At 35.8% G+C, this 25897-nt stretch overlaps 1 protein-coding gene across 7 annotated transcripts in view; it reads left to right on the top strand.

Moving 5' to 3' along the window:
- Positions 1 to 25455, top strand: part of RYR2 (ryanodine receptor 2) — a 428642-nt gene extending 403187 nt beyond the window's left edge. For 6 of the 7 annotated variants that reach the window (XM_054819177.1, XM_054819181.1, XM_054819182.1 and 3 more), the window contains 11 exons: positions 1180 to 1310; positions 1949 to 1991; positions 4231 to 4364; positions 10356 to 10416; positions 11781 to 11927; positions 13742 to 13876; positions 16164 to 16320; positions 18827 to 18891; positions 20159 to 20259; positions 21793 to 21844; positions 22692 to 25455. In XM_054819177.1, the coding sequence (XP_054675152.1) occupies positions 1180 to 1310; positions 1949 to 1991; positions 4231 to 4364; positions 10356 to 10416; positions 11781 to 11927; positions 13742 to 13876; positions 16164 to 16320; positions 18827 to 18891; positions 20159 to 20259; positions 21793 to 21844; positions 22692 to 22787 (1122 nt within the window). In that variant the 3' untranslated portion in view covers positions 22788 to 25455. The remainder of the gene's footprint in view (positions 1 to 1179; positions 1311 to 1948; positions 1992 to 4230; positions 4365 to 10355; positions 10417 to 11780; positions 11928 to 13741; positions 13877 to 16163; positions 16321 to 18826; positions 18892 to 20158; positions 20260 to 21792; positions 21845 to 22691) is intronic. The other variant, XM_054819184.1, reaches the window with a different exon arrangement.
- Positions 25456 to 25897: the final 442 nt, after the last annotated feature.

Here is a 25897-nt window from a genome sequence, read left to right on the forward strand (position 1 = left end):
CTACATTTATTCTCTGACTAGAAGAGAAAGACATTATCGTCATTATTTGCCATAATGAATTGCCTTCTTTCTGATTCTGAAACCCTGAAGAAAAGAGTAAATATTATTTCAGTCTCTGTCTTTGGAGATTTACTGCTTTCAAAATTAACAGTCTTCATAACTGCAGGTCTGTGTATGATGTGTTTACTTCTGGAGACTGCTCTGCATGAAATCCACTAAATTTTTCTCAATTAGCTGTCTGAAAATGAGATTGGAACTACTGTTATTGTATCTAATGCAATCACCATGTTGCTTGAGTAGTTTGATTTTTATTATTACTATTTCAGTATACTCATGTCCAGTCTTCACTAGTAATACAGTCAAAGCGGGTAATGCAGGGTGGGTGAATTTTGGGAACCTGTGAAATAATTCCAGGGAAGGGTAGGGTTTATTTTTTTGTTGATAACAGATTTCTAAGAAAAATCCACTCCACTGGGACCACTATTTATTTACATCTGCCTTCTTGGAATGTAATTTTGAATGTCATCCAGCTGATGAAAGACTGTTTTTGTAGGTAAAGCCTGATCCTTACTGCTCAGGTGTCTCAGCTGCTGGCAAAGAACTACAGAGCACAAATTAAGTATATGGAATGTGAATGTGATTTAAGGATTTTTCTTTTAACTGCTTCCAGTCTTTCTTTGCTCTCTGCTGTGAAACCCCTTTGCTTTCCACTGTGAAACCTCAGGAATTCTTTAACAAATGAAAGGCGACCTCTAACACCTCTGGGTATCAAAATGCAATCCAAAAGTGTGATCCCAAATGAATATTTTGGCACTAGAATTTCTAAGCATTTAAAAATTATTTTTATTTTAGCTCTCTTTCACTTGACTAGCTCTACTAGCTCCGTAGCACTGAAGAACTATTTTTATTTGAAGGATCCCTTTTCAGGGTTTTTGGCCATCTTTTTACAGCTGTGTAGTACACTGTAGTTACATGATTCTGAATGATCTGGTCCTTGCGTATCTATACCTTTGCAGTGTTATGGGCAATTGTCAAGTCTTTTAATTTTTTCAAATACTATTGTTTCTTTGTTTAGTTTTCATATTTAATTTTTCATAACAACCAGCTTTTCTTAAAAATTTGCAGACATATCAGTTCATTTTAAATAATTCCTGATATTTGGGTTTTTTTCAACTGCAGGTTCCATTGGTTATTTTTAAGAGAGAAAAGGAAGTGGCAAGGAAATTGGAATTTGATGGGCTGTATATAACTGAGCAGCCATCAGAAGATGATATTAAAGGACAGTGGGATAGACTTGTAATCAACACACAGTGAGTTTTTACCTACTCTGTCTCTTTATAGCTTTGCAAGGAATTGTTCTTCAATCTCCACAGTTATATAGTTGATCATCCAGCTTGTCTGAAATAAACAATTGTGAGGGATATATTTCTAAGAAAGATATACAAAATATTTCAAGTGTCTGTTATGCTACTGTTTACTATTAATTTCTAATTTTATTAATTCCCAGGTTTTTGCTTTAAAATTATTTCCGTTCCATAAAAGAAAAAAAAAATTGCATTTCTTTTGGTAAGCACAGCGATCATTATGTATTGCTGTCAGTTCAAGAGTGAACTGTGCTTTGCACCTTTTAGTGTCTCTTGAAGGCTCTCCTTTAGGAACATCTTTAAAGTCGCGACTCTCTGCCTCGTGGCACTGTGTGACCCAGCTGCTTTAGAGCCCGCTCTGCAGGCATCAGCCCCGCCGCTCTTTCCCAGCCACATTAACATGGTAGGCTGAACACCATTTGGCAACTTTCATACCAGTGACTTCACAAATGACTAGCTGGCGATAGCAACAACAAAGAGCCTCTTAGGAACAAAATAAGTATGTAATTTTTACAACGTCTTAGTAACTGCTGCATCTTCTCATGATTGTCTAAAATGTCATCTTGTTTATCTGTGTTTTTCAGGTCTTTTCCAAATAACTACTGGGACAAATTTGTGAAAAGAAAGGTAAGGCTTATTTTTGAATATATATATGAAGTTAAAATAAACCATGTACATGCATCTGGCCCATTTTGTTACTTATCACTCTATTTTCCCACACTTGTTCCTCCTCAAATCACCTAAATCCACACCTTTTCCCACCTGTACTTCCTCCCTATAACATCCAACAATAAATTCCGTGCAATCCCCAAATGCTGTTCCTTCGTCATCCCATAATGTATCCCACATCCCTTGGCCAGTAACCCTCTTATTCTGAAAGGTGATCTGGAGAGCTACTCCCAGTGACTCATCTTGATGGGTTTCACACCTGGACGCTGGGGCTGAGGCTCTCCAGGGACAGCCCTGGGAGGGACCAGGCAGGGTGCCCGTTCACTGGGAGTCTGTAGCTTGGGTTCCTGCCTGCCGTTGTGCCCCTGTGCTTCTCCAGACTTGAGGAGATGGACCTTTAATGGGCTGATGGGTCCTGTGATGGGCCTGGGAGTAGCTGGGCAGGGTATTCTTTGGACTCTTTCCCCAGCCATTGTCTCTCTGTGGTCCTTTGTGGGTGTGCAGATGAGCTTTTATGACATTACCTAACAATCTCTCTCTGTGTCTCTCAAAAATAGTCTTCCCTAAGCAGAGATGAAGTTAATTTCTTACGAATGTTATGTCAAATGTTTTCTCAGCTCGGTCTTAGAAAATAAATGTACGTACTGTAGCTTCAACAAGAACAATCTTCCTAGTGCGTTTGGTCACAATTGAAAAAGAGAGTGTTGATGTTGTTGGATCAGATTTATCCCTCCTTTACACCATTTAATGCCAATCTTGAATCACATTTTTGGAAATATGTCTTTTTAAATACTAGTGGCTCTTCCACTTCATAACAGTTTTAGGTCAACCTGTCTAAAAATGCTTTGAATTGTGTATTCGTTTTGCTGTTGAAAGTATTTTTTTTGCATATTTCAAGTGGTTAGATATATGTTTCTATGTGTCTGTCTAAGCAAAGAGGAGGGAGTAACTTACACAGAGCACTCAAGAAAGAAATAAAATTCTACATTGCTTCCGTCAATGTAGTAGGTCAAGGAAGGTTCCTATTAGAAGGAAAGGAGCATCGTTTTAAATTGTATGGAAGGTTTGGTACTTTCTTTGGCTGAGAAACTGCTCTACATAGATTTAGGTGCCTTCAAATACAGCATTTTGCAAAGAATGTTTTCTTTTATTTATATTTATATTTAAATATACTTAAATCCCCAGCCTAGTGAATGAAGCACTGTTTACAGTTGTGTGACAAAGAAGACTTGTCTCTAAAAATCTGCAAAAATATCAATAAAGATTTAAAGCGTTGCTTATTAGAAAGCTGGTAAAATACCACTGCACCTGCAGGAGTCATTCAGTTATGATCTGGTTATCCAAAATCTTGTATTTCTTTGAGTATTCTTTTGAAAATGAGAAGAGAGAGATAATACTTAGGAAGGAGCTGTTTGTTCAGTGAGAATGAGTGCAAGTAAATGTTCATTTCCATAAAAGTTTCTTATGAAACGTGTTAAATTTTGTAAGAAAGAGATGGAGGATAGTTTGAATTCACTGAAAATAATTTTTAGCTGTAACTCTTTGTTCAAGATCTTTTGATTCCTACATTTTCTATATGTATTATAGTTTCATTGCATTATTAACTAACAAAAATATGATAATAAAATTATGCAATGGAGCTAGTTAATAAGTGAGGGCATTTTTCACAACTATTTCAAAGTGAAATACTTCCCCTTAAAAGAAAAAAAAAAATCCAAAATTCCCAATCAAGGTGTTTAGGTTATTTTAGAAACCTTTTTAAACAGAATAAATATGTATTTTGTTTTTCTTAGAAGGAATAACTAATAAGGATCAAATACTGTCTTTGAGAAATTATTTTATTTTAATCAGAACTTTTCATGTAGCTAGAATATTCAAAACATCTCTTTCCTGTGTGACGTCACAGTATTTTTTTTTCCTGTCACTGATGATATTGATTTATTTATTCTCCTTCTGGTGTGTTGCTTTCCACTTTCTGTTTTCATTAAATGAGTAGGTACATCTTATCTTTGATACCCACCTCTTCCCCTATTGAATTGATTGCAACCGAGCAGAAAAAAAAATAATTACTGACTGATATGATAGTCAGATGGAAACAGATGAAAATGATTGTGTATGTTAAACTTCTTGTCTTCAGAAACCAGACTAGAAAACATCTGGTCTACCCAACTGATTGCATATTCCTCCTAACTTTTAGGTCATGGATAAATATGGTGAGTTCTATGGCCGTGACAGGATCAGTGAGTTACTAGGAATGGACAAAGCTGCTCTCGATTTTAGTGATGCTCGAGAAAAGAAGAAACCAAAGAAGGATAGCTCCTTATCTGCTGTGTAAGCATTTGCTGCTGGTTTGTTTGTGTGATTATTTTTTTTCTTTGGGGTTTTTCTTTTTGTTTTGTTTTGGGGTTTTTTTGTAAGTTAAAATCAAGCATTCAAGGTTTGTCATTCAGCTTTGAATTTTCTTGTTGCTCTTTTTTGTATAGCTAGATGAGATAAATCAATTCTTAAGTTGAATGATATAGTGAATTTATTTCATTATAGACAACATATATGCAGGACTCCACTGTTTTTTACGTATGAAGATTTATTTTAGTGCACAGCTGCTTGAATGCATCATATTCCCACTGTTTTGATGGTGTCTTTACAACTGGGCTGGAAACTCTTTTTTGTAGTTCTCTCAGTTTGGCTCAACTGGAAAGAATGGGCAAAATTGGCACCATGTGTTCTAATTAGAAAGAAGTGATGGAATAAATTTAAGTGATAGTGACCAATACAATCTAGGAAGCTGGATGATTAGTCTTCACATCATTTTATAAGTTGTTTTCCCTAAACTGTGTATTTGTCTATCATCTGAGAGACAGACTTGAAAAAGAGCTCCTAGACATTCAGAGTAATTGCATTAATTTTCCTTCTTAGGGAAGGGACATCCTCAGTTTTTATAAAGCACTGCAAAAAAGTTTTTCTCAGTTCTGCCTTATAAAATATATTTTATCTATTTGAATATCTTTTTTTTAACAGATGGGCTTTTAATGGTACAGAGATTTTAGTGTAAGGGTTTATTTATGACTTGCTTTGAAAGCAACATTTTATCAATGGGTTCGCAAAGATTATATGAGGCAGACAGTGGGACCACTAGTAGATTTGAATTGCATTGAAACAAGGGCTGATTTTGTAAAGGTGGATCTTTAATATCCATCTTTTGTAAAGATGGATAAATAAACCTGGAGTCCATCTAAACAATTGATCAGGTGCAGTGTTAAGGTCTAAGGACTTTGTGGCATTACAATACTAAATAAAATTTAATATTGTGACAGAAGTACTTTCCAGAATACTTTCTTACCTGCTGTTTTGCTGCTGGGTTATAGTAGGACCCATGCTTGAGTTTAGAATTTTTTTTTTTTATGTTTATTACTTTTATTATTGGTATGAAAAAAAAATGAAACTACTTTCCCTTCCCTGTGTGCTCATGACTCATATTTGGGAAGAACTTTGAAATAATGTTGCTGTGAATACTCTTGAAAAAACAGACCAGAATGAAGCAGTTGGAGAAGGCTGATAAAATACTTAATTTCTGAATCAGGCCTGGAGGATTACAGTTTTTTGTCACATCTCTAACATCTACTCCATGCTATTTACATTTAAAAAATAAATTATGACCTCATTCATCTTTCATGTTCTCCCTGGAGAAATCATTCCATACTTGTAACAGATGAATATGCTGTGGGAAAATGAATAACTATGACAGAAATTTACAGAACCATTCACATAAAATTCATATGCTTCAGGAAGGTACATGTATCCACTTTTTACCAGTTTCAAAAATGAACAATAATAAAGCTACCGAAACTTAGGCATATTCCAGATTCAACATTTGAAATATATTTATAGTGCAATGAAGAAAGAGGTGGGAAAAGCACTGGAGTTGAACCCTTACTGCACCACTTCAGGGGAGGGGGGAAAAAAAAAAAAAAAGAATTGTATCGCAGCTCTAGTGCCTCTGCTTCTGCGTGTGCCAGCAGGAGGTGGCCCAGGCTGAGGCCAGACCAGATACCTATGTGTCTCTCAACACAGAAGGGAAATGCAGCATGTAGCATTTCCGTTCCCAATAGAAATGAACCAGTTTTTTCTTCTGTCTCCTTGACCCCTAGCTCCTACTGTTTCTTCCTCTTTCCTGTGGGCAAATAACCTGGGATTCCCTTCCATCTGTCTTTTTGCAAGGGACTCGGAGCACTGTACCTGCAAGTGACCACGCTTATTCACATGTTCCTGCCTGTCCCACTGATATACTGCATAAAAAAATCCTCCGTGTACTGTTATATTTCAACTCTGGAAGAGCCATTCAGCTTATAGATGCAGTCTTGAGTATTTTTTAAATATATAAATTTATGAATATGAATTTAAATATTTAAATAATTATTTAAATATATTGCAGTATTATTTAAAGATAACCAACTAAGGAGAATGGCGCAGTTGGAGCTTTACTGTATATTAGACAGTAAAGACAGCTAAAATTTGCACACTGGGATTGAGACAGTGCACTGTTTTTCCATTGAATGAGTTTGCCTTCTGGGGTGGATGGTGTTAAACTAGCTGCAGCATGGATGAAGTATGTTTGAGAGAAGACTATGAAAGACACAAAGATGAAAGTTAATTATCAGTCAGGGGTGTCATAGTGAGGATTACCTCTCAGTCCCTTTACCTTCCTAACTGCTGTTGGTTCTGCAGTCATTAGTCTAGTCAGAGACAATAGAAGAGGCAGTTGAGACTCAAGCATCTTCAGCAGTCAGTGACATAAGGCTAATTTGGGGGAAAATAAGCAGAGCTTCTGTTGAATGCTCGCATGGTAGGAGTATTCTTCCCATTTCAAGAAGAGAAAAATGAAATTAATTTTCTCCTGGAAGATGTGAGGTTTCCATCATTTGACAAGAAGATAAACCATATAATAAACGTGAAGTGTACAAAGAATGAGTGTGGTTGGCCTCAGAATGTGAAAGAGGTTAAAAGGGCTTATTCTTCCTTGTCATGAGAATTCAAAAGATTCTGGAGCAGGTAAACCCCTTGTTAGGAATGTAGGACCTTGGAGAACAGTATTGTCTCTGATAAACTAGTAGACTTGTCCCTCAGGTGACAGCCTGCCTCTTGCCCATAATGGCAAAAGAAAGGGATTTTATTTGAGGTAGTTTCTACACTTGAAGTCCCAAGATTTATACCTGATACGATGTTAGCAGCACGGAATTTACAAATCTAGCACAGAATCAGCACTATTTTGACACATTGCAATAAAAATGATAATATTCCTACCCAGTTGACTAATAAATAAATAAATAATGTTTCTAATCTGATGGGATGATTTCCACTGTACAAATAGTAACATTAATAGAAACTGTTCCTAAAAACCTACACTGAAACTCATGAATTGGTAAGAATGATCATATTTTCATTAATTATTTTTCTTATAGCTTTAGAAAGATCTGCTGTCTTTCTGAACCGTTTTCTCTTTTAGATTAGCCTCCTGAAATAACCTGAAAGAACCTGTAACAGAAAATTTCAGTGTCTGCTAAGAAAGTTAACGTGAAGAGCTAACTAAGTAAAACTGACTCTTCCCAGTTTTAGTTTGTCATTTTGGAAAAAGGTTAAATGCTGCTGCCAAGGCTATTTTTCAGTTTGAACTTAAAGTAATGATAGTTGTTCCTCAGCTGGCAATGCCCTGTAGCTGCTCTGAACAGCTCTGATGTACAACCATTAAAATGAATCAGGGTGAAAAGTTCAGAATTTTCTGATTCCAGTTAATGTTAATATCGTTTGATCACCTAAGGATTTTTTTTTAAAGGAAGAATAACTTTTGAAAACCTACTGTGTTATTCTTGGAACAGCTGAATGCAGTAGGCCTCAAGAAAGCTGTAAAAAGTCTGGGTGTTGTTGAAGGTGATGAAATACTAGTGCAGGTTGCAGCCAAATGTAATACAGGCAATTTCGCACAATTTTCCCGTGGTTTATTCACGTTGTGTGTTCCCACACTGTGCCATTGTTCATCATCACTAAACTCAGCTACTACAAGTACAGTACTACAGTGTATGATAACCTATTCAATGGTGCAGAAAGAAGTCAAATAAAAATTTATTCAGACTAGGGAATTCATCTAATATAATATGATATTCCAAGGGAAACTTGAAACCTGTTACTTTTTGATTCATAGCTGTAGAGCTTAATTTTTATATGACTTCATATTCTTTTAAGTCTTTGAGCTACTTGTTCAAGGTAGTGAGCAGAAATAGACAGGAGAATGCAGTATTCTGCATGTTATTATTACTTTGCTATCTATATCAGACTTAATTTAAAAAATGAAGATACAGAAAAATAAACAGTTCCTTTTTTATATAGGTCAATATTCACATTATTTTTAGGAGGTCTATAGCTACTACTGTTTGTAAAATATAAAATCATCAAATTAAATCAACTAGAGATGAGTTCCCCTGGTGCTGGTTTATTTTGCCATTTCATGAGAGAGTATCCTGCCTATCCATAAGCACTCCTGTCCATGGTGGTTCATATGTAAGAGTAATATAGTTATGAATAGGTGGAACATAGTCACAAGAATATGCCTGACACTAGAATTGAGTGGTATTGGGTCAGAATAAAGTAAGAAGTTAACTTGCTACAGTAATATTTTCAGAAATAAATTTCAAGAGGTTTTGGTTCATCTTACCACCTGAATATGTTACTGAACATATATGATTATGTTATATGATTCTTAACTTTTTTTTACCTTCCCCCCCCCCCCTTCCTTCTAGGACAGTTTTCAATAAATTTTGATTTCTTTAATAACTTAAATTTGGGGCTAGAAAATTTTCTTATAACTTGGGCTTGATGAAAATGGTATCAGCAGCTCTAGCTAGCTAGCTCCATCTATCTAGCTGTGCTAGACCGTTGTTGTTGAAGCCATTTGATTGTTCAAGAAGCATTCCTAGCTTTGGTGAAATGGCAGCATGCTAGATTTATCTTTGAGTACTCTATGGTATGTGGAGCATAGAACAGTTTGGGGACCTTTGAGACTAGCATGAGTCTAATAATTTCTTTCAAGATATGAATGCGAATTTTGTTATGGATGCATCTTTCCATCCTTGTAAACTTGGAAGACTGTTAGAAAAAAAAACCAACCAAACAACAAAACCCAACAACTTGCAGGTTTTATTTCTCTAGTGTACGTATGTAGTTTGTTTGTTATACAAATATCATCCCTGCAATCCTAATCAGACAGTAAATGTCACCCACTGACTATGGCCTGAGTCACCATGGAAGAAACTCAGGTGAAACCTTAGGCTTTGTTTTCTACAGAGTTGTGTCTGCCATGAAGCAAAACCAATTGCTGACCGTGCTATCAATGTGCCTAATAAACTGTGATCAACTCTCATTCTTTAAAAAAGTGTCATGCCACCTTATGAGAAGTTTTAGATTTGTTAACGAAGTAATTTGGTGCCTTTGCATAGGTAAAAAAGAACAACAAATGAAATGGTGTGTATATATATATATATATAATATAACAAAGCAACAAAACCTTTGTAAGAAACTGGGAGCCCAGACCCGGACCCAGCACTCCAGGTGTGGCCTTACCCGTGCTGAGTTAGAGGGGAAGGATCATCTCCCTCGACCTGCTGGCAGCACTCTGCCTCATGGAGCAAGGGGTGCCATTTGCTGCCTTTGCAGTGAGGCTGCATTGCTGGCTTATGCTCAACTTGCAGTCCACCAAGAACTGCAGGTCCTTTTCTGCAAAAGCTTTTAATATACATTTCTCTTTTATTCATATTTATTCCTGATATCTGTGGGAAAAGCAAAGGACACAAGCTGAAATTCTTTTCACCTCACTTTGTCTTTAATGTCATCTAATTGTATCACGCAAGGTATGCTATCATAACTAATTGTCATTTTGGGGTGCAAATTTTCTGACCTTAGATGGGTTGATTTAAAAAAAAAAAAAGAAAAAAGAAAAAAAAAAAGAAAAAGGAAAATCTCTTGTCCATGGATTATAAAGACAGTTCATTTCACTTGTATGTATGTGATAACATTGTAGACATCAATCAGTATTAGGTCCGATGAATCCAAACCAGTATTTATTAATTTTTTTCTACTTTTTTTTTTTTGGACAGGTCCATTCCAGAGTAAAAGTGTGAATTAGAACAAGGTTCTGATGTGTTTCAGCTTTTGGAGAAACGGATCAGCTGTTGTCTCCTGTGTTTATGTGACAATATACTTCCTACAGATCGTGTTGCTTATTTTCCTATTGTGTTTTGATGTAAAATGCAATTTATTTATTTATTTTTACAGGCTAAATTCCATTGATGTTAAGTATCAGATGTGGAAATTAGGAGTTGTTTTCACTGATAATGTAAGTTTCTCTCTCTCTCTCTCGTTCTCTCTCTCTGTATGTATTCACCTTCTAAAAAACAATATACACTTGTTAACCCAAAGTGCTTCAAAGGGAGGTATGAAATACTCTAGATTATCTGTAATTTACTACATAGATAAAGAAAATCTTGGAAGCTTAAAAAGACGTTGTTGAAATCTTTTCCCAGTTACATAGGTATTAGTCTATAGAAACTCAGTCAATTCCTGCCCCCCTTCTGATACGCTTTATTCAGGAGCAATAAGCAAGCACTGCACTGTAGACTTAGAAAACTGACTATATAAATTCTAAATGCCATTTTTAATATTGTTCATAAACTTTATGAACACTTGAATATTCCTGGAGCACAGTCAGATGGGTATAGTTAATGTATGTGGAATTGCTAAAATTTGTACTACTGAAACTGGTAGTAGGATGTGATACAGAATGAGACTGATGATTTTAATAATTTGAAAAAATGAATCTTTAAATTCACAAAAAAAAAAAAAAAAAGATAAACAAGATTGACTGTTAAAATACCTTGCAGTTTAAGAAGTCCCTCATCATACGATTATTAAGAGTCTTATGATTATCGGTTGCCTAACTCAGCTTATTTTACTGGTGGAAAAAATTATTGGGGAACAAACAATTCTGGAACTAGAACTGCCAGAGAATGAAAGTGTAATCTGACTTTAGTCAGGAGGAGTGGAACAATAAGTCTCCAGATCTACAGAGAGCATGATCTATAAAGAGTAAAAATTTGTTCAGGATTAGGTTTTTTCTAAGGGAGCAGACTGTAATTTCTCTTATAAATATCTACTTGTCTTTAAGTCCGATAAAAAGTAAATGATAGGGGAAAATATGAAATTAACATTTGTTGTAATAGTTAGTAAACTACTTAAATAATACTTATATGTTAAAATAGTAGTTTTAGTTGTTTGAATTAATTGTAAAAGTAATTTTGTTGCCTGCAAAGTCCTTTAATTTGCCATTAACAACCTTAGAGCTTTAATATTTTAATGTAATTATTCAGAAAGTAATAAACAAAAAAAGCATTTAAAACAAAAAACCTTTTTACATTAGAAACTAACAAATAAGGGTTCAGGAATTTCAAAATTTTTCTAAATTAAAATTTAGAATATCTCAATTTTGATAGTGTCTTGTGAACTCTGTATTTGCTGATTTAATATTTTTGCACAAAGAGAAAATCCTCAAAGATCTCTAGTAAAATCCTATGTAAAAAAAAAAAAAATTTTCTATTTAAAGAAAAGCACATTCAAGCAATTTCTACCTTTCCTTAGTATTGAATTAAATTAAAGATAATAGCCATGAGCTTTATTTTGTGATGTACTTGTTTTTTCTGTTAGTCTTTTCTTTACCTAGCGTGGTACATGACCATGTCAGTCCTTGGCCATTACAACAATTTTTTCTTTGCTGCTCATCTCCTTGACATTGCAATGGGATTCAAGACATTGCGAACTATCCTGTCATCAGTGACCCACAATGGCAAACAGGTATATCTCTTCACCTTTTTTACTTAAGAGTTCATAGGAAAGATCGTGTCATGACTTAATTCAGCTGCTCTGCAAATTGACAACAGAATTGTTCTTTCATCATGAAGTTTAGAACTTGGGTGCATGGGGAAACTAGCCAATGGGATTTATAAGCATGAGAAAATGGGACTAGGATGTATGGAAGTCTCTGTTAAGAGCAACTATGTCATAAAGTTGCTGTTTAAATTTTTTTCAGGATTCATCTAAAGAAAGATCCAGTTGAGACATAGTTACTCTGTTAGAGGACTGTTTGAGAACCTCAGCTCTTTTTAAAGATTTTAAGAAATCTTTTCTTAAAGAAGCTATAAAGTCTGAAATTGCATTTCTGATTTAAGTAAAGAAAATAACAGGCTTTTCATCTACTGAGATCTGTTGTAGGAATGCCATTTAATGTAACCTGAGACTTAGTGTTCCTCAAGACTGATGGCCTTCCTACTGCAAAAAGCCATCCTTCGTTTGCTTAGATCTTCCAGCAAGGCAGCTAATATAAATCTTATTCAAGTGGGCTGGGACTGGTAACATAAAAGTCTTCTCTGTTGTGTATGCTTACGTGCTGTTGTAGTACGATGGAACTTCAGTTCTGACTTTGTACAATATAGATGCTTTAGAAGTCTGGTGGCAAGGGCCATTTTGAAATTTATCAGTAGCAAGTTATTTTTCAGGTTTGTTTTTTTGTTTTGTTTCTTTTTTTTCTCTTTTGTTTTAAGCAGTTTGATACTAGAGAAATATAAAATTATTAGCAATGATTTTTCATAAATGCAAAGGGTGATTGATTTAATTTAATTCTGCCTTCAAATGTACTGTCCTTGTCAACATATTTTAAGAAGTAATACACATTTAAATGCACACAGTTTATATTTCAAAATAGCTAGTGAAGTGCATGACTTATAGAAGACTCTTAAGTATGAACTCACCTTGTCAAACTGTTATTTGTTTTAATGTATGTGGTAAACTTAAGTATAATTTTTGGAACAAAAATTGTGTCTTGAAAAGTTACAGAAATCGACATACTGCATTCTTGGCCCTTTAAAGTACAGAATTCCTTAAATTCTTAATTCTGATTTCTTAAAAGAAAAAAAAAAGAAAAAAAATGAGTCTGCACTTAAAAAAAGTGAAGTATCCTACCTTTTAAAAATAGTCCTGAAGTTTTAGCAAATTACTTATGATAAGGAAATTTTTAGGTCTGGCAGCTATGCAAGTGAAATATCAATTTGCAGGACATTGCAGTTCACTTCCAGCTGCTTTCCATAAAGCTCAAGGCAAAATTTTAATGATGCTACAGTTGAGCAGTGGTGTATTTGTTGCTGCTTCTCTGAGGTAGATATTAAAATATTAGGAACAGTTTGGTTTATGTGTGATTTCATAGATGTAAACAAAATTGGTTTGGTATTAAATTAGTAGAAATACTGTATTGTAGTACTTTTACTATCAGGTAGTAAACTTTCAGATATTTTTGATCGTGTGGGGTTTATATGATTCTAATGTATTGTTTGATTGTATATGTATCCACCAGATTTTGCAAGGTTTGTCTTTGTGTTTCTGAAGCATAGTTTTCCTTCAAAATAAAACAGGTGAAATGCACAATCTTTGCATGAAAATATGCAGTTATATTACCAAATATTTCAAAGATATGCAAACAGACAGAAAAAGTAAAGAAAGTTTTCCTTCTGCTAGTACATATAGATTATTGTTACTTTCCTTCTCTTTTTGCAAAGAAAATTATATAGCATAATTCTATGGTGGTGTTATATCCACTCAATAATTTTGTCTTCCAGCTTGTCTTAACAGTGGGATTACTGGCAGTAGTAGTATACTTGTATACAGTAGTGGCATTCAATTTTTTCCGCAAGTTCTACAACAAGAGTGAAGATGGTGATATGCCGGACATGAAATGTGATGATATGCTAACAGTAAGTCTTATTTTGCTTTCCAAATTTTTTCTTAAATTTCTTGTAATTCCTGTTCATACAGTCGTATCATCAGCCAGCAACAGGAAGGACTATAAATTGAAGGCAAAGGAATAAATATAATGAACACGTATATCTAACAACTAGATATACCCTGTGTATGTTAAACATATCTATAAATGAATAAAAGAAATATGATGGTATTCTTTGCTATAGTGTCTCAAAAATGAAAAACAACTACAAGCTGTGAAGCTGAGCCAAGTCAGTTCAAGGGCAGTACTTCTGAATCTTGGCATTCTACAGGCCATTCAGGAGGAGAGTCAGTTACAGGCAAGGACTTTCCTAAGTAATTCAGGTACTGAAATGCTTGTTTAAGCTTGGAAATCCATCAGTTTCCTTTAGCATGAATTGCCATGATTAGCTTCAACTGGCAAATCTGTTGCTGAAATCTCTCCCGTGCTCAGAATCACTGAAAATTATTTTGCTCTTACTGAGACAGTGTCAGGCTTTGCGGTTGTGAACGGTAGGTAGAGCTTAAATCACAAAGAATTTCTAAGATGCGTTGCTGTTAATATCCTTCTAAAAGTGATCATGTACAACAAAGTTAAATATATTTCAGTATGTTATGCAATATGAATCACTACTAGGGAACTGACACCATTTAAAAGCCCAATTATTAGATAAACTGTGGAGGCAGACTAGTATGTCTGTATTTTTGTCCAGTTTGGGACATTCAGTACAAGAAGGACGTTGATAAACTGGAGCATAAATCAGTGAAGGGCTCTTAAATTGTCAGGTGCTTGAGCACTTGCCCTGGGAGGAGAGGCTCAGAGAATTGGACTTGTTGGGCCTGCAGAAGAGAAAGCTTCAGGGTGCAAGGGAGCGTAAGAGCAGCTCCCCAGTGCCTGCAGAGAAGTTATCGGGAAGACAAATCCAGGCTCTTTACGACAATGCATGGCAGGAGACCATGAACATAAAGTGGAAAAAGGTGTTCTGACTGAGGAGAGCCAAGCAGTGGATCAGGTTGCTCAGAGAGGTTGTGCCGTCTCTATCCTTCGGAGGTTGTAATGGCCTGACTGGATAAAGCCCAGAGCAACTTTGAGCTTACAGTGAACCCTGCTTGGAGCAGGATTTCGACCAGAGACCTCCCAAAGTCCCTTCTGATCTGACCTGCTCTGTAATTCTCTGAAAATACACTTACAAAAAGGCTATAATATTGTACAGGAATGAGTTAGAATAACATGCGACATGCTATAAAATCAGGATTGTCTTTTGTAAAAGCTGTAAGACTTGCAATGTGATGTTAAAAAAAAAAAAGAAAAAAGAAAAGTACAGAGAATATATTTTTATTTTTAGAAATAGAAAAATAACTTAAAACTTTTTAGATAATTAACACTACATTCACTCATAAAGTTAATGATTGACTTTCAATGGTGAAATAAAAGCTATCTCTAAAAATTGTTACGTTTTTCAGCCATTGGTCACTCAATTGTGTGTTACTGTATCAATTTCTTACATAAAGGATTTGGGGGGTAAGTGTGGCATAGAAATAGAAGAATGGCTGTTTTGTATGGTTAGGTTTTAGGAGTTAGTTATTGTTGTTGTCATCACTACATTTTGATAGGGAGTGAGAAATCTGGACCTGTGGCTTGAAAAGCTCCTTAAGGAAAAAGAACCAGTCCCCTGCTCCAGATGTCTGAGAGTGATATCATAATTTTCTATTAAATTATAGCATGATAAACTGGAAATTTTTCATTGTCAGTATCCCACATAACTGTACCAAGAGACCTATTATACTACTTTTCAGATCATAGTTTCACGGTATTAGTCTCAATTTTGTTCCATCATTAGCCTGTCCTCTGCACAAACATTCTCAAAAGGTTTTGGTTGGTTGGTTGAGGTTTTCTTTTAATTTGTGTTTAAAACAGCAAAGATGAGGAAAGTCATTCAATTTTGAGCTAGGAAAATGGAAAAGGAGGTGGCTGTGGTGGTAATGGTATTTATTTGCACATTACTGAAACGATTGTCATGTGCTGCTGGACTTAAGGTAGTTGAATCTTTTTGAACTGCTACATAATGACAGAACATGAAATACTGCAGCTTCAGCTGCACAGCAGCATTTCACCTCCCTCAAAAATGTGCATAACCTCAAAGGGGAGAAAAAAATAACTTGACATAGTGTAGTTGCCTGACCATAGACCAGTTCTGACAGTTACTGAATTTACAACAATGGATATTTTTACTTTTAGCTGCAGACAAACTTTGTATCGCTTTGTTTTGTGTTTTCTAGTGCTACATGTTTCACATGTATGTTGGAGTGCGGGCGGGTGGAGGCATTGGTGACGAAATAGAGGATCCAGCAGGAGACGAATATGAAATCTACCGGATTATCTTTGACATCACTTTCTTCTTCTTTGTGATTGTTATCCTGCTTGCAATTATTCAAGGTATATGCTTGTAACCCATGGTAAGACTGAAAGCCTTATTTTAGCAGTACAAAGATCTTAATGCTATGGTGATCACACACCTAAGATTCAACCAGGACACCAGGGCAGATCATGAAGCACAGATTTATATAGTAAATCACACCCACCTGGCTTTTATCCTAGTCTCTGTAAAATCAACAGGCTCTAACTGCATCAGTGGAAACAAAAAACCCTCTTTGCTGTGAGAATACTGGTGTCACTACAGTTTCTATCTTCTCATTGCCCTTTCTGAAAGCCTCCTGTAAATGATCAGCAAGAGACGTAATTAGAAATCTTGTTGCATACCTTAAAATTGTCTTTCAGTATAACTCACCCTTTGTGAGCTTATGTAGACAAAATCAGTAGCGGGTGCCGTCAGTATTCCCCCTGCCAGAATCTGATGTTCTTGACTGGCAAATCTTCAGATTGGTGGTAGTGGTGTGAAAATTGGAACATAGCTTTAAGAGATTTAATCTTTTCTTACATAAAAACCTCTTTTTGATGTGATGCCTCCTTACTTGAACAATGTCAAAGAATGAAGAAAAGTGCTTGGTATGAAATAGCTTTAGTATATCCTGGTTACTGACAATGGAAAATCAGCTGCCATCAGGTTAGCTTCTGAATTTGAGTGAAACTATTTGACTAATAGTGTGGCTCACTGTTGTAATCTGGATAGTGGATACTGAAATTTGGGAAGTCAGTTTTTTTTCTATTATGTTTGTATTAATGATATTGAATGTTATTACACAAAGTACTTAAAACCCCCATCTGTTTACATATCATACCTTCAAAAGATTTTCAAGAATGCCCCAAAGATCATCTCTTATTAAAGTCTGCACAAATTAACAGAAGTATATTCTTGATTTTGGAAAAAACGTGTAATGATTTTTGGTAGGTCCAGTTGCTGTTACAAACAGTGATACCTTATTGCTTTCTGTCAGCAAACAGTTAGCTAACTTATGAAGATTTTGACAGGATGCTTTCTAACTTCCTACAAGGAAGTTTAGAAGGTGACTCTGAGCTTGTGGCAAATTGTTTATAACTCTTACTCAAGCAACAAGTTTTTTGAAGGGCTTGGGGAGGGTGCAAAATCTCATATGAGGTAGCATATCTCTTACTGTTTGTTTCTTCATTTTCTGAGTGGCTGAAGAGGTATTGGTCAATAACCAGCTGAATATGAGCCAGCAGTGTGCTCAGGTGGCCAAGAAGGCCCACAGCATCCTGGCTTGTATCAGAAATAGTGTGGCCATCAGGACTAGGGAAGTGATTGTGCCCCTGTACGCAGCACTGGTGAGGCCGCAGCACTGGTGAGGCCGCACCTCAAATACTGTGTTCAGTTTTGGGCCCCTCACTGCAAGAAAGACATTGAGGTCCTGGAGCATGTCGAAAGAAGAGCAACAAAACTGATGAAGGGTCTAGAGCACAAGTCTTATGAGGAACGACTGAGGGAACTGGGGTTGTTTAGCCTGGAGAAAAGGAGGCTGAGAGGGAGACCTTATCTCTATCTACAACTACCTGAAAGGAGGTTGCAACAAGGTGGGGTTGGTCTCTTCTCCCAAGTAACAAGCAATAAGACAAGAGGTAGTGGCCTCAAGGTGCACCAGGGGAGGTTTAGATTGGATATTAGGAAAAATTTCTTCACTGAAAGGGTTGTCAAGCATTGAATGAATGTCAAGCACAATCACATGAACAGGCTGCCAGGGAAGTGTTGGAGTCACCATTCCTGGAGGTATTTAAAAGATGCATATATGTGGTGCTTAGAGACATGGTTTAGTGGTTGGACTTGGCAGTGCTAGGTTAACGGTTGGACTTGATGATCTTAAAGGTCTTTTCCAACCTAAACAATTCTATGATTCTCATCTGTTATTCATCAGTTTTACAGCACGGTAGTGTCAATAATGATTGTGGAGTTAGTCCTTATTTGTATTGGTGTAAGCAAAGGGAAAATCATAAAGAATTTATAATCTGAACCGTAGAGCCTGTTGTGGTGGTTCTTCTTTTTTCTGTATCTCCCTGAAATGACCTCTTCTGTAGAGCTCTGACAGTGGAACCTTGTACTACATGACAACCATAATGAGAGAGGATGCACAGAGCATCTCTCTCTGCACTTTCCATGCAATAAATCCCTGAACTCTGTAAACGTAGTGTTCTTTCTGTAGTAAAGCCTCCATCACTGTAAAACCACATGCTTCTTCATGTACTGAGTCAGGATTAGAACACTGTGAATAAAACCAAAGTCTGCTTGTCCCATTTTATAATTCCAAATGGTACTGCCAGCCATGTTACTGGTAGCCATTTTCTTTGACTTGCTCATTTTTCTTTGTGTATTGAGTTGTTTTTGTGGTCTTTGGAATATATATTGGCTTGTATTATTTATGCACAAGATTCTCGTTTAATATTCTTTGTCAGAGTTATCCTTGGATTTCCAAACATTCTTTGTCACAGTTCTGTTCTTGAACATTAACTATCATTTTAACTTAAACCCTAGGTTTAATTATTGATGCTTTTGGCGAGTTGAGAGATCAGCAAGAGCAAGTTAAGGAAGACATGGAGGTAAGAACATCCATTTGCTGAACCATACCCTGTTTTCAGGTTTCATGAATATCTGTTTTCAATCAAAATGTGATCTAGCTAGTGGATAGTTTTTTAAACTAAGAGGAAAATACAGTTTTGTACACGGTCCAATATCATACAATGTCTTGGATGAGATTCTACTCTCGCATCTCAGTTCATTAGGTGGAAATAATAACTCAGATTATTTTTTTTATTGACTTTCTTTGTATCTATTAAAATATAAGAACTTACTTAAGTAGTTCTGTTAGTACCCAATAAAATTATTTTTAGACAATTTTATGAAGAGAAGACTGCTAGCATCCAGATTATGAATAACATTTACCAGTCTTTGCCGCCTCCTGTGAAAGAGTTATGCTATGTTTGACAGGTGCTAGCTGCTACCTTGCATGTCTCTTTGCATGGGGGACAAACCCAGGTTGTCTAAACTGATATTGTGCTCTAAGCATATTTTAGATTTGTTCACCAATTCCTATTATGGATTTTTTTAATACCTACAGATCAATTGTGGCCAATTTTTTGCTATCAGTGATAAGTTAACAAAAATTCAGACAAAATTTTCTCATGACTTTTCAAAGTTTACACTAATCCCTGTATCTTCGGTTTTGTAAACAAGAAAAATCTTTGCACATTGCTGTATATTATAATGAATTACGTGCCTGTGGCTATTTAAGTCTTTTGGATCTTCAGATTAGAGGTTTCTAACACAAGGTGTTAACAAAGTCATGTTACAGTTCATCTCAGATGTAATTTCTACCACCTGTACTTGGCTTTCTTTTCTTTCATTTAAGTATGACTATGAGCACTCAGAAAAGTGTTGCAAATCTACTGTGTTTTGTAATCTAAATTTCAAGCATATTCAGTTTCGGCAGAACAAGCACAACAGGCATTGAGGTAAATATTGCCATATGTTACAGTGAGTGCTACTTACAGTGTTAAAAGGGAAGAAAATCAGCTTTGACCATTGTATGCCATTCTTCCTCCTGATACCTGTTCACTTACAGCTGTCAAAGATTTATGGGGTTTTTTAAACAGTAAGAAGCTGTTCTGATGGCAGTTAAACGTCTATTCAAGTGGTTTTGGCTGAGGTATCCAGTCCCAATCATTAAAAGAAAAGCCGTTCTGTTCAGCACATATTATACATGATGCATTGCCATTTTCAAGAAAATTGTTACATTTTTATTGGCCTTTTCTTAAAGGGGAGCAGGGTTATATATAGTGTTGAAGTGCTTTGTATTCTTTCTTTTAGACAAAGTGCTTTATCTGTGGAATAGGAAATGACTACTTTGATACAGTGCCCCATGGCTTTGAAACACACACACTACAGGAGCACAACTTGGCCAATTATTTGTGAGTACAGTAAAAATGAACTCCTCACTAACTCATGACCCTTGCAGCCTCTGCAAGTACCTGATTAGCTCTCACATAAGTAAGAGTCAGTACTGTTTGGCTTTGATGTGCACTCACACTGCCTGAATATATAATTCTGTGGCAATGGGAGCAAGGAATGACCAAACTTCATTACCTGGTTTCCAGCTTGGTTGTGACACATAAAGTTTGTATGAGCTCGGAGACAGAAACCAGAAACTTAGTATGTGGTTGTGGAGGCGTTGTAAAATTGAATGTGTTGTATAAGGTACAGAGGAACAGTATGACGTGGCCTGGAGACTAATGGAGAGAGCGGACAAGCAAAGGAGTAAGGCAAAAGAGGGAAAACTTACATTGGACAAAGTATTTTGAGTGGAGTGCTGAGGCTGACTAAAAGAACCTGGGACAAAGGGAGGTAGGGGAACTGGAACAAGGAGCTAGAGCAGGGAGGGATCAGACCAAGGGCATCAGGTCCACCTTTGGAAAATCCAAGCAGAGCATCAGTGACCACTAAACTCAGTCTTTTTAAATCTGGAAAGAAAACCATTTATCAGGTCCACAATCACTGTATCATACTGTTCCTCTCCTGTCAAATACCTATGAAAATCTAGTGCCAAAGAGTATTTTATACTCGTGCTGTCAGTATGAAGCAATGGATGGATTGTGACTTTGTGTCTGTAAACTAGCACTGTCTGTGCACAAAATAATGAGACTGTAAAGTCAAACATCCCTGTGAAGAACTTTCACCTGAAAAACAGGTGGTGCAAACAAAATACATTAAAAGCACCATCATGTGGGATTTTGTTCCTGCCTACAAAGTACTACAAGAATAATATACTATAGCATGCTTACTCTAAGTGCATCATCCTAAGGAAATGTTTTTTGATATTTTTGTGCATGATAATATTTTATATTTTTACATATGTTTGGAGAGAATGTCTATTATGAGTGAAATTTTGAAATCATCACCTAATGTCTGTCAAATATCTCAAAACCCAAAGACTAATGTATTTTTAAAATCACAAGTTCTTTTCTGCTCATGTTGATCTTGACTTACACACGCTAGTAAAATATTCCCAACCTATATTATTAGTAAGAGAAATCTTTTAATCATCTTCAACGTTTCTTATTCATTGCGGGCAGGGGAAAAATAGAGTTCCAATGACTATTCTTTGTCTACTTCCCATTTGGTTTTCGTTGGCAAGAAAAATGTCTATTATAATTTTCAGATTAGAAAGCTTAGAAAAATCTTCATTTGAACTGAGTTGCTATTTACTGTAAATCAAACTGAATCTCTTGCAATTTAGCATACTATTCATTGAACAATGAGTGAAAGTCAGCAGTGTCAGGAAAGTATATTTAATGTGTCTGGGAATATTATCATAAACAGAACTCTGGAACTTGTAAATCCATGAACAGCATTATCACTGTACGTGCTGAAAAATATCCATCCCTCTGTGGGTTGCCTAATGTTTCCAAATATTGTATTTGTAATACCTGTTTCTTTGCTTGTAGGTTTTTTCTGATGTATCTTATTAACAAAGATGAAACAGAGCATACAGGACAGGTAGGTCAAACAACTCTGAATGTGAACAGGTACTAAATAAGACTGATTCAAAAATACAAATAATTCAAGCTTGGCAAAACTAAGAGTATTCTAACGAATAGCTCCCCATATGGTATGTAACTTAATTCTCATTCTTCTAAACAATTCTTAGGACTTTGGTTGCTTAATGTTAGACTGAGTATCAATTCTGTAGTACTTTCTATTCCTATGTTGTAGTCTGACCTATTATTCTTAAATTTTTACTTCTGCAAAATAAAAATACAGGCTATAAACAGAAATAACGAAAAACAGAACATTTAGGCATCTTGTGAAATCAGCACTCTTCATTTCTCCCTGTTGAATCTTTTTTAAATAGTCTTTGTCCTTTACCATTATCTATATATAATCTTTTATGTCTACATTCCCGGGTAAGTCCATACAAAAGAACTTGAGCATATATTTAAAATGAAGCCTGTGAGAGCAGGTGTTGTGTGTAGGCATGTTTTGAAATGACTGATGCAGAAATTCAGTCAAATTTCTATGACAGAAAATATTCTGCTTACCTTGGTATTTGTCTCATGACCAGCTTTAATTGAGCTTTACAGTGCTCCTGGATGTGCAATAAGAACTAAACTACCTGGTACTCTTCTGTGTGTTTCTCTAATGCTTTTTGACTAGGTGACAAAAAATCTAAAAGCTACTGTAAAGTGATCAAAATCATTAACATGATTTTGTAGATTGATATACAACAACCTGATATGCACAGAATCAAAAAGTGAAGCAGTATATAAATAAAAGAGAAAAAAAAAAAAGTCATGGTAGGTGCTTTCTCATTGACTCAAGTTAAATTATTTGAATTGTGTTTCAGGAATCCTATGTATGGAAAATGTATCAAGAACGATGCTGGGAGTTTTTCCCTGCTGGTGACTGCTTCCGAAAACAATATGAAGACCAGCTCAACTAAGCCGAGATGAGGATTTCCAGATGAAAATATGTCCATGTACTTCCCAACTCTTTTGGGAATGTCCAAGAGATTTCTTAAATCCCCAAAGCTGTGTGCTTTTTGGAGCACCAAAGCTCTGTTTTTAATGACCCAACTGCGCTTTTATTTTCTTGTGTATTTGCTTTGAGAACACTGGAGTAAAGAACAATGAAAAGCAACAGCAACTCTGGAAAACAAACCAACCACTTGCACACACAAATGATATCCCTATACATAACATGCACACATAAGAAGAGACTTGAGACAGCTTATTTCTGAAACTGCCAGATGATGCCCTTGTCTATAAGATCACACATGGGGTGACATGGTAGCAACACTCATTCAATCTGTTTATTTCATCATCCTGGAAGTAACTATATGTAGTTCGCAGAGCACTGTAAAAGATTGTTGTGGACACTAAGTTGTGGGGAAATAGTGCCTTACTATATGTGGGTTGAGCTATGCAGAAGATGAGTGCATGATGACATCATTTTTTTTTTTTCTTTATGTCTTCTCTTTCTTCCAAGTTAATATTTATTTTGTGGTTTTGGTGGGTTTGGGAGGAAGGGATTTGATTGTGCACATCTTTTTGATAAGACTGGAGTGTCTCAGGACAAGATTAGGTTATTCTCATCGAGTTCATTTCACATTTACCTTCCTCTTTGGCTTTTGCTCTTATTTTGGTAATGCTCTGATACAACACTGCAACTTTATGAAATCTTTGTATGAAAACAAGACGACTGCAAAAAACACTTTAACAAGAAATGTTTCATTGCATGTTTATTATGCAAGTTTAAAACAATCAAAAAACCTTCAGAAGCAAGTTGATCAACATGAAAAAACATTCACAATAATTATATCCATAGTAATAAAGTGTTGTGGGCTTTATTGTACATCTGGAACAAGCGTCATCAGCCAACAATGTATATGTTATGAATTTGACAGTAGTTTTGGTTTCTTTTTTTTTTTTTTTTTTCCTTTCATTTCTGCCACCTGTGATCAATAGTGGAGTTGAAGATTTTCTTGTTAAATTATTTTTTAAAAGCAAAGCTGAAGCAATATCCATTCAGGGACTCCATCAGTTGCATCATGAAACACCAATGATGTGTACATCACTCCATTTTGAGTCCTTTTCAATTGTAATGCCAGTCTTTACAAATAAAAAGAGAGATTCAGAATGGAAACAAGCTGGTTTTGGTAGCATTTGAGGTCTTTGTTATGGAGTCTTTTTATTAATCCCTGAGTTAATTACACCCACTTCAAAATGGGATTAAGCTGTTGTTTCCTTAATGAAAGTTTTTGGTTTAGTTTTTGGTTTTTCTCCCGGACTTCTTGCTATTCTGTTGCTCTACCTCATTTCTTTACAGGCCACAGTTTTGTCATAAAATAAATTGACCATATCAATATTCAGTTATAACTAAGAAAAATTATAACCCAAGAAATAACCCTTTAAAAATACTAATTCTGTATTCTTAAAAGCCAGGTTTTCAGTTCCGCAGATTGTGAGTATTGCTACTCTGCAATGGGGATCTTGATGAAGGTTCTGGTAAAATTCTCTCAAATGCCACAACAATCGAGGCCAGAGGCTGAGCAGGCTGGTGATGGTGGGAGGGGCAGGTACAGCGGCTACAATTTGTATTCGGGTTTTAAACCACCCCTATCCAGTTTGGAGTATTAATACCAGCTTCGTTTCCTCCTTATTTTCCACATAAACTCCATAAAACACTTTTAACCAGTCTTTCTGGAATTTGCATGTAAGATTTAGAAATGAGGGATTGCAATGATGTTCCTTTTTGGGTATACAACATGAGAATAATTGTTGTTTGACACACAGGCACACACATTATTTTGGTTTTGCACATTTTGTTGAGAAATATGTAGTTAGTGATTCTGACTGATATTTCAAGATCCCTTTGTCTTGAAAACAAATTCAAATGAACTTTGTAGGCAGATACCAGAATAAAAGTGACTTGTTTCTTTAACATCAGCTTCCATGTCACAAAGCTTCTGGGGCATCCTTGCTGTTGAATCCAGTATGCTGTTTAACAAAAATACGTGAAGCCACAATTAAACACTGGAGTCTTTCAGGATGAAACCTACTGATTATATGGTGATGCAAAAAGTTTGTTTTTAAATTGGAAAAAAATCTTCATTTATTAAATTAATTATAGCTTTCACAGAAACAAATTCCTACAGCTAAGAACTGGTTCATGACAGTTTGCAAGATTAGCGTTCACTGCTGAAAAAGGATGGGAACTGGCTTTGGCCGACCTTCAGAGCCTGGGCCTGCTTCCGCTCTGCAATGGCTGCAGGCTTTCTCTGAGTCCCTGAAACCTGGCACTTCCCATTTCGTTCAGTGCACAGCACTTGCCTCCGAGAGACTTTTTCTTAACACTTGACACATCTAATTCAAGAAAAGAAGGTCACTTTGAAATTAAAAATAAGAGGAGATTGATTTATTTTAGAAGTATGCATTTCCTGTGAGTCGTACGATTTCTGACACTAATGTGCACTTTTAACAGGACAATATTATTCAGGCAGGCCACAAACTACATGATACAGACTGTGGTGTCCAATTTAACACCATTTAATTTGTTTTAGGCTTAGACAAAATTGAAGCAAATTCTTAATTTTATTAAAAATTACTGAACTTACTGTGACAAACACTTCTTTGAATGTTTGTGTTGTAAAAGAGTCAGCAAGTTAAGCGATGTGATCATATGAACACAGCCAACCAATGCAGACAATTCACTGCTTTAACAGTTGTATCAAAAGAAATTAACACTGACGTGTGTGTCCTACATACTAGCACAACACACCAGAGCAAGTAAGAATATGTCACTTGAAACCTGCAGTTTTAAATCCAAGAAATTCAATTATAGTGCTTATGCATGTGGTATTTAAGATAAGGTTATGCTTACACACATATTTGTGTATGCTATTTTTTTTTCCAGCTGTTGGCTGAATTTACTGGTTGCGTCAGTAAAACTAATTTTCAGGAGGGACTCTTGCCCTTTATTGAAGATAGCAGAGAAAGAATTGTTGCTGTTTACCTCTGAATGCCAAGAGAATTGAGAAGAGCTCTACAACTG

This window comes from Grus americana, chromosome 3 (genome assembly GCF_028858705.1).
Source record: "Grus americana isolate bGruAme1 chromosome 3, bGruAme1.mat, whole genome shotgun sequence".
NCBI lineage: Eukaryota > Metazoa > Chordata > Aves > Gruiformes > Gruidae > Grus > Grus americana.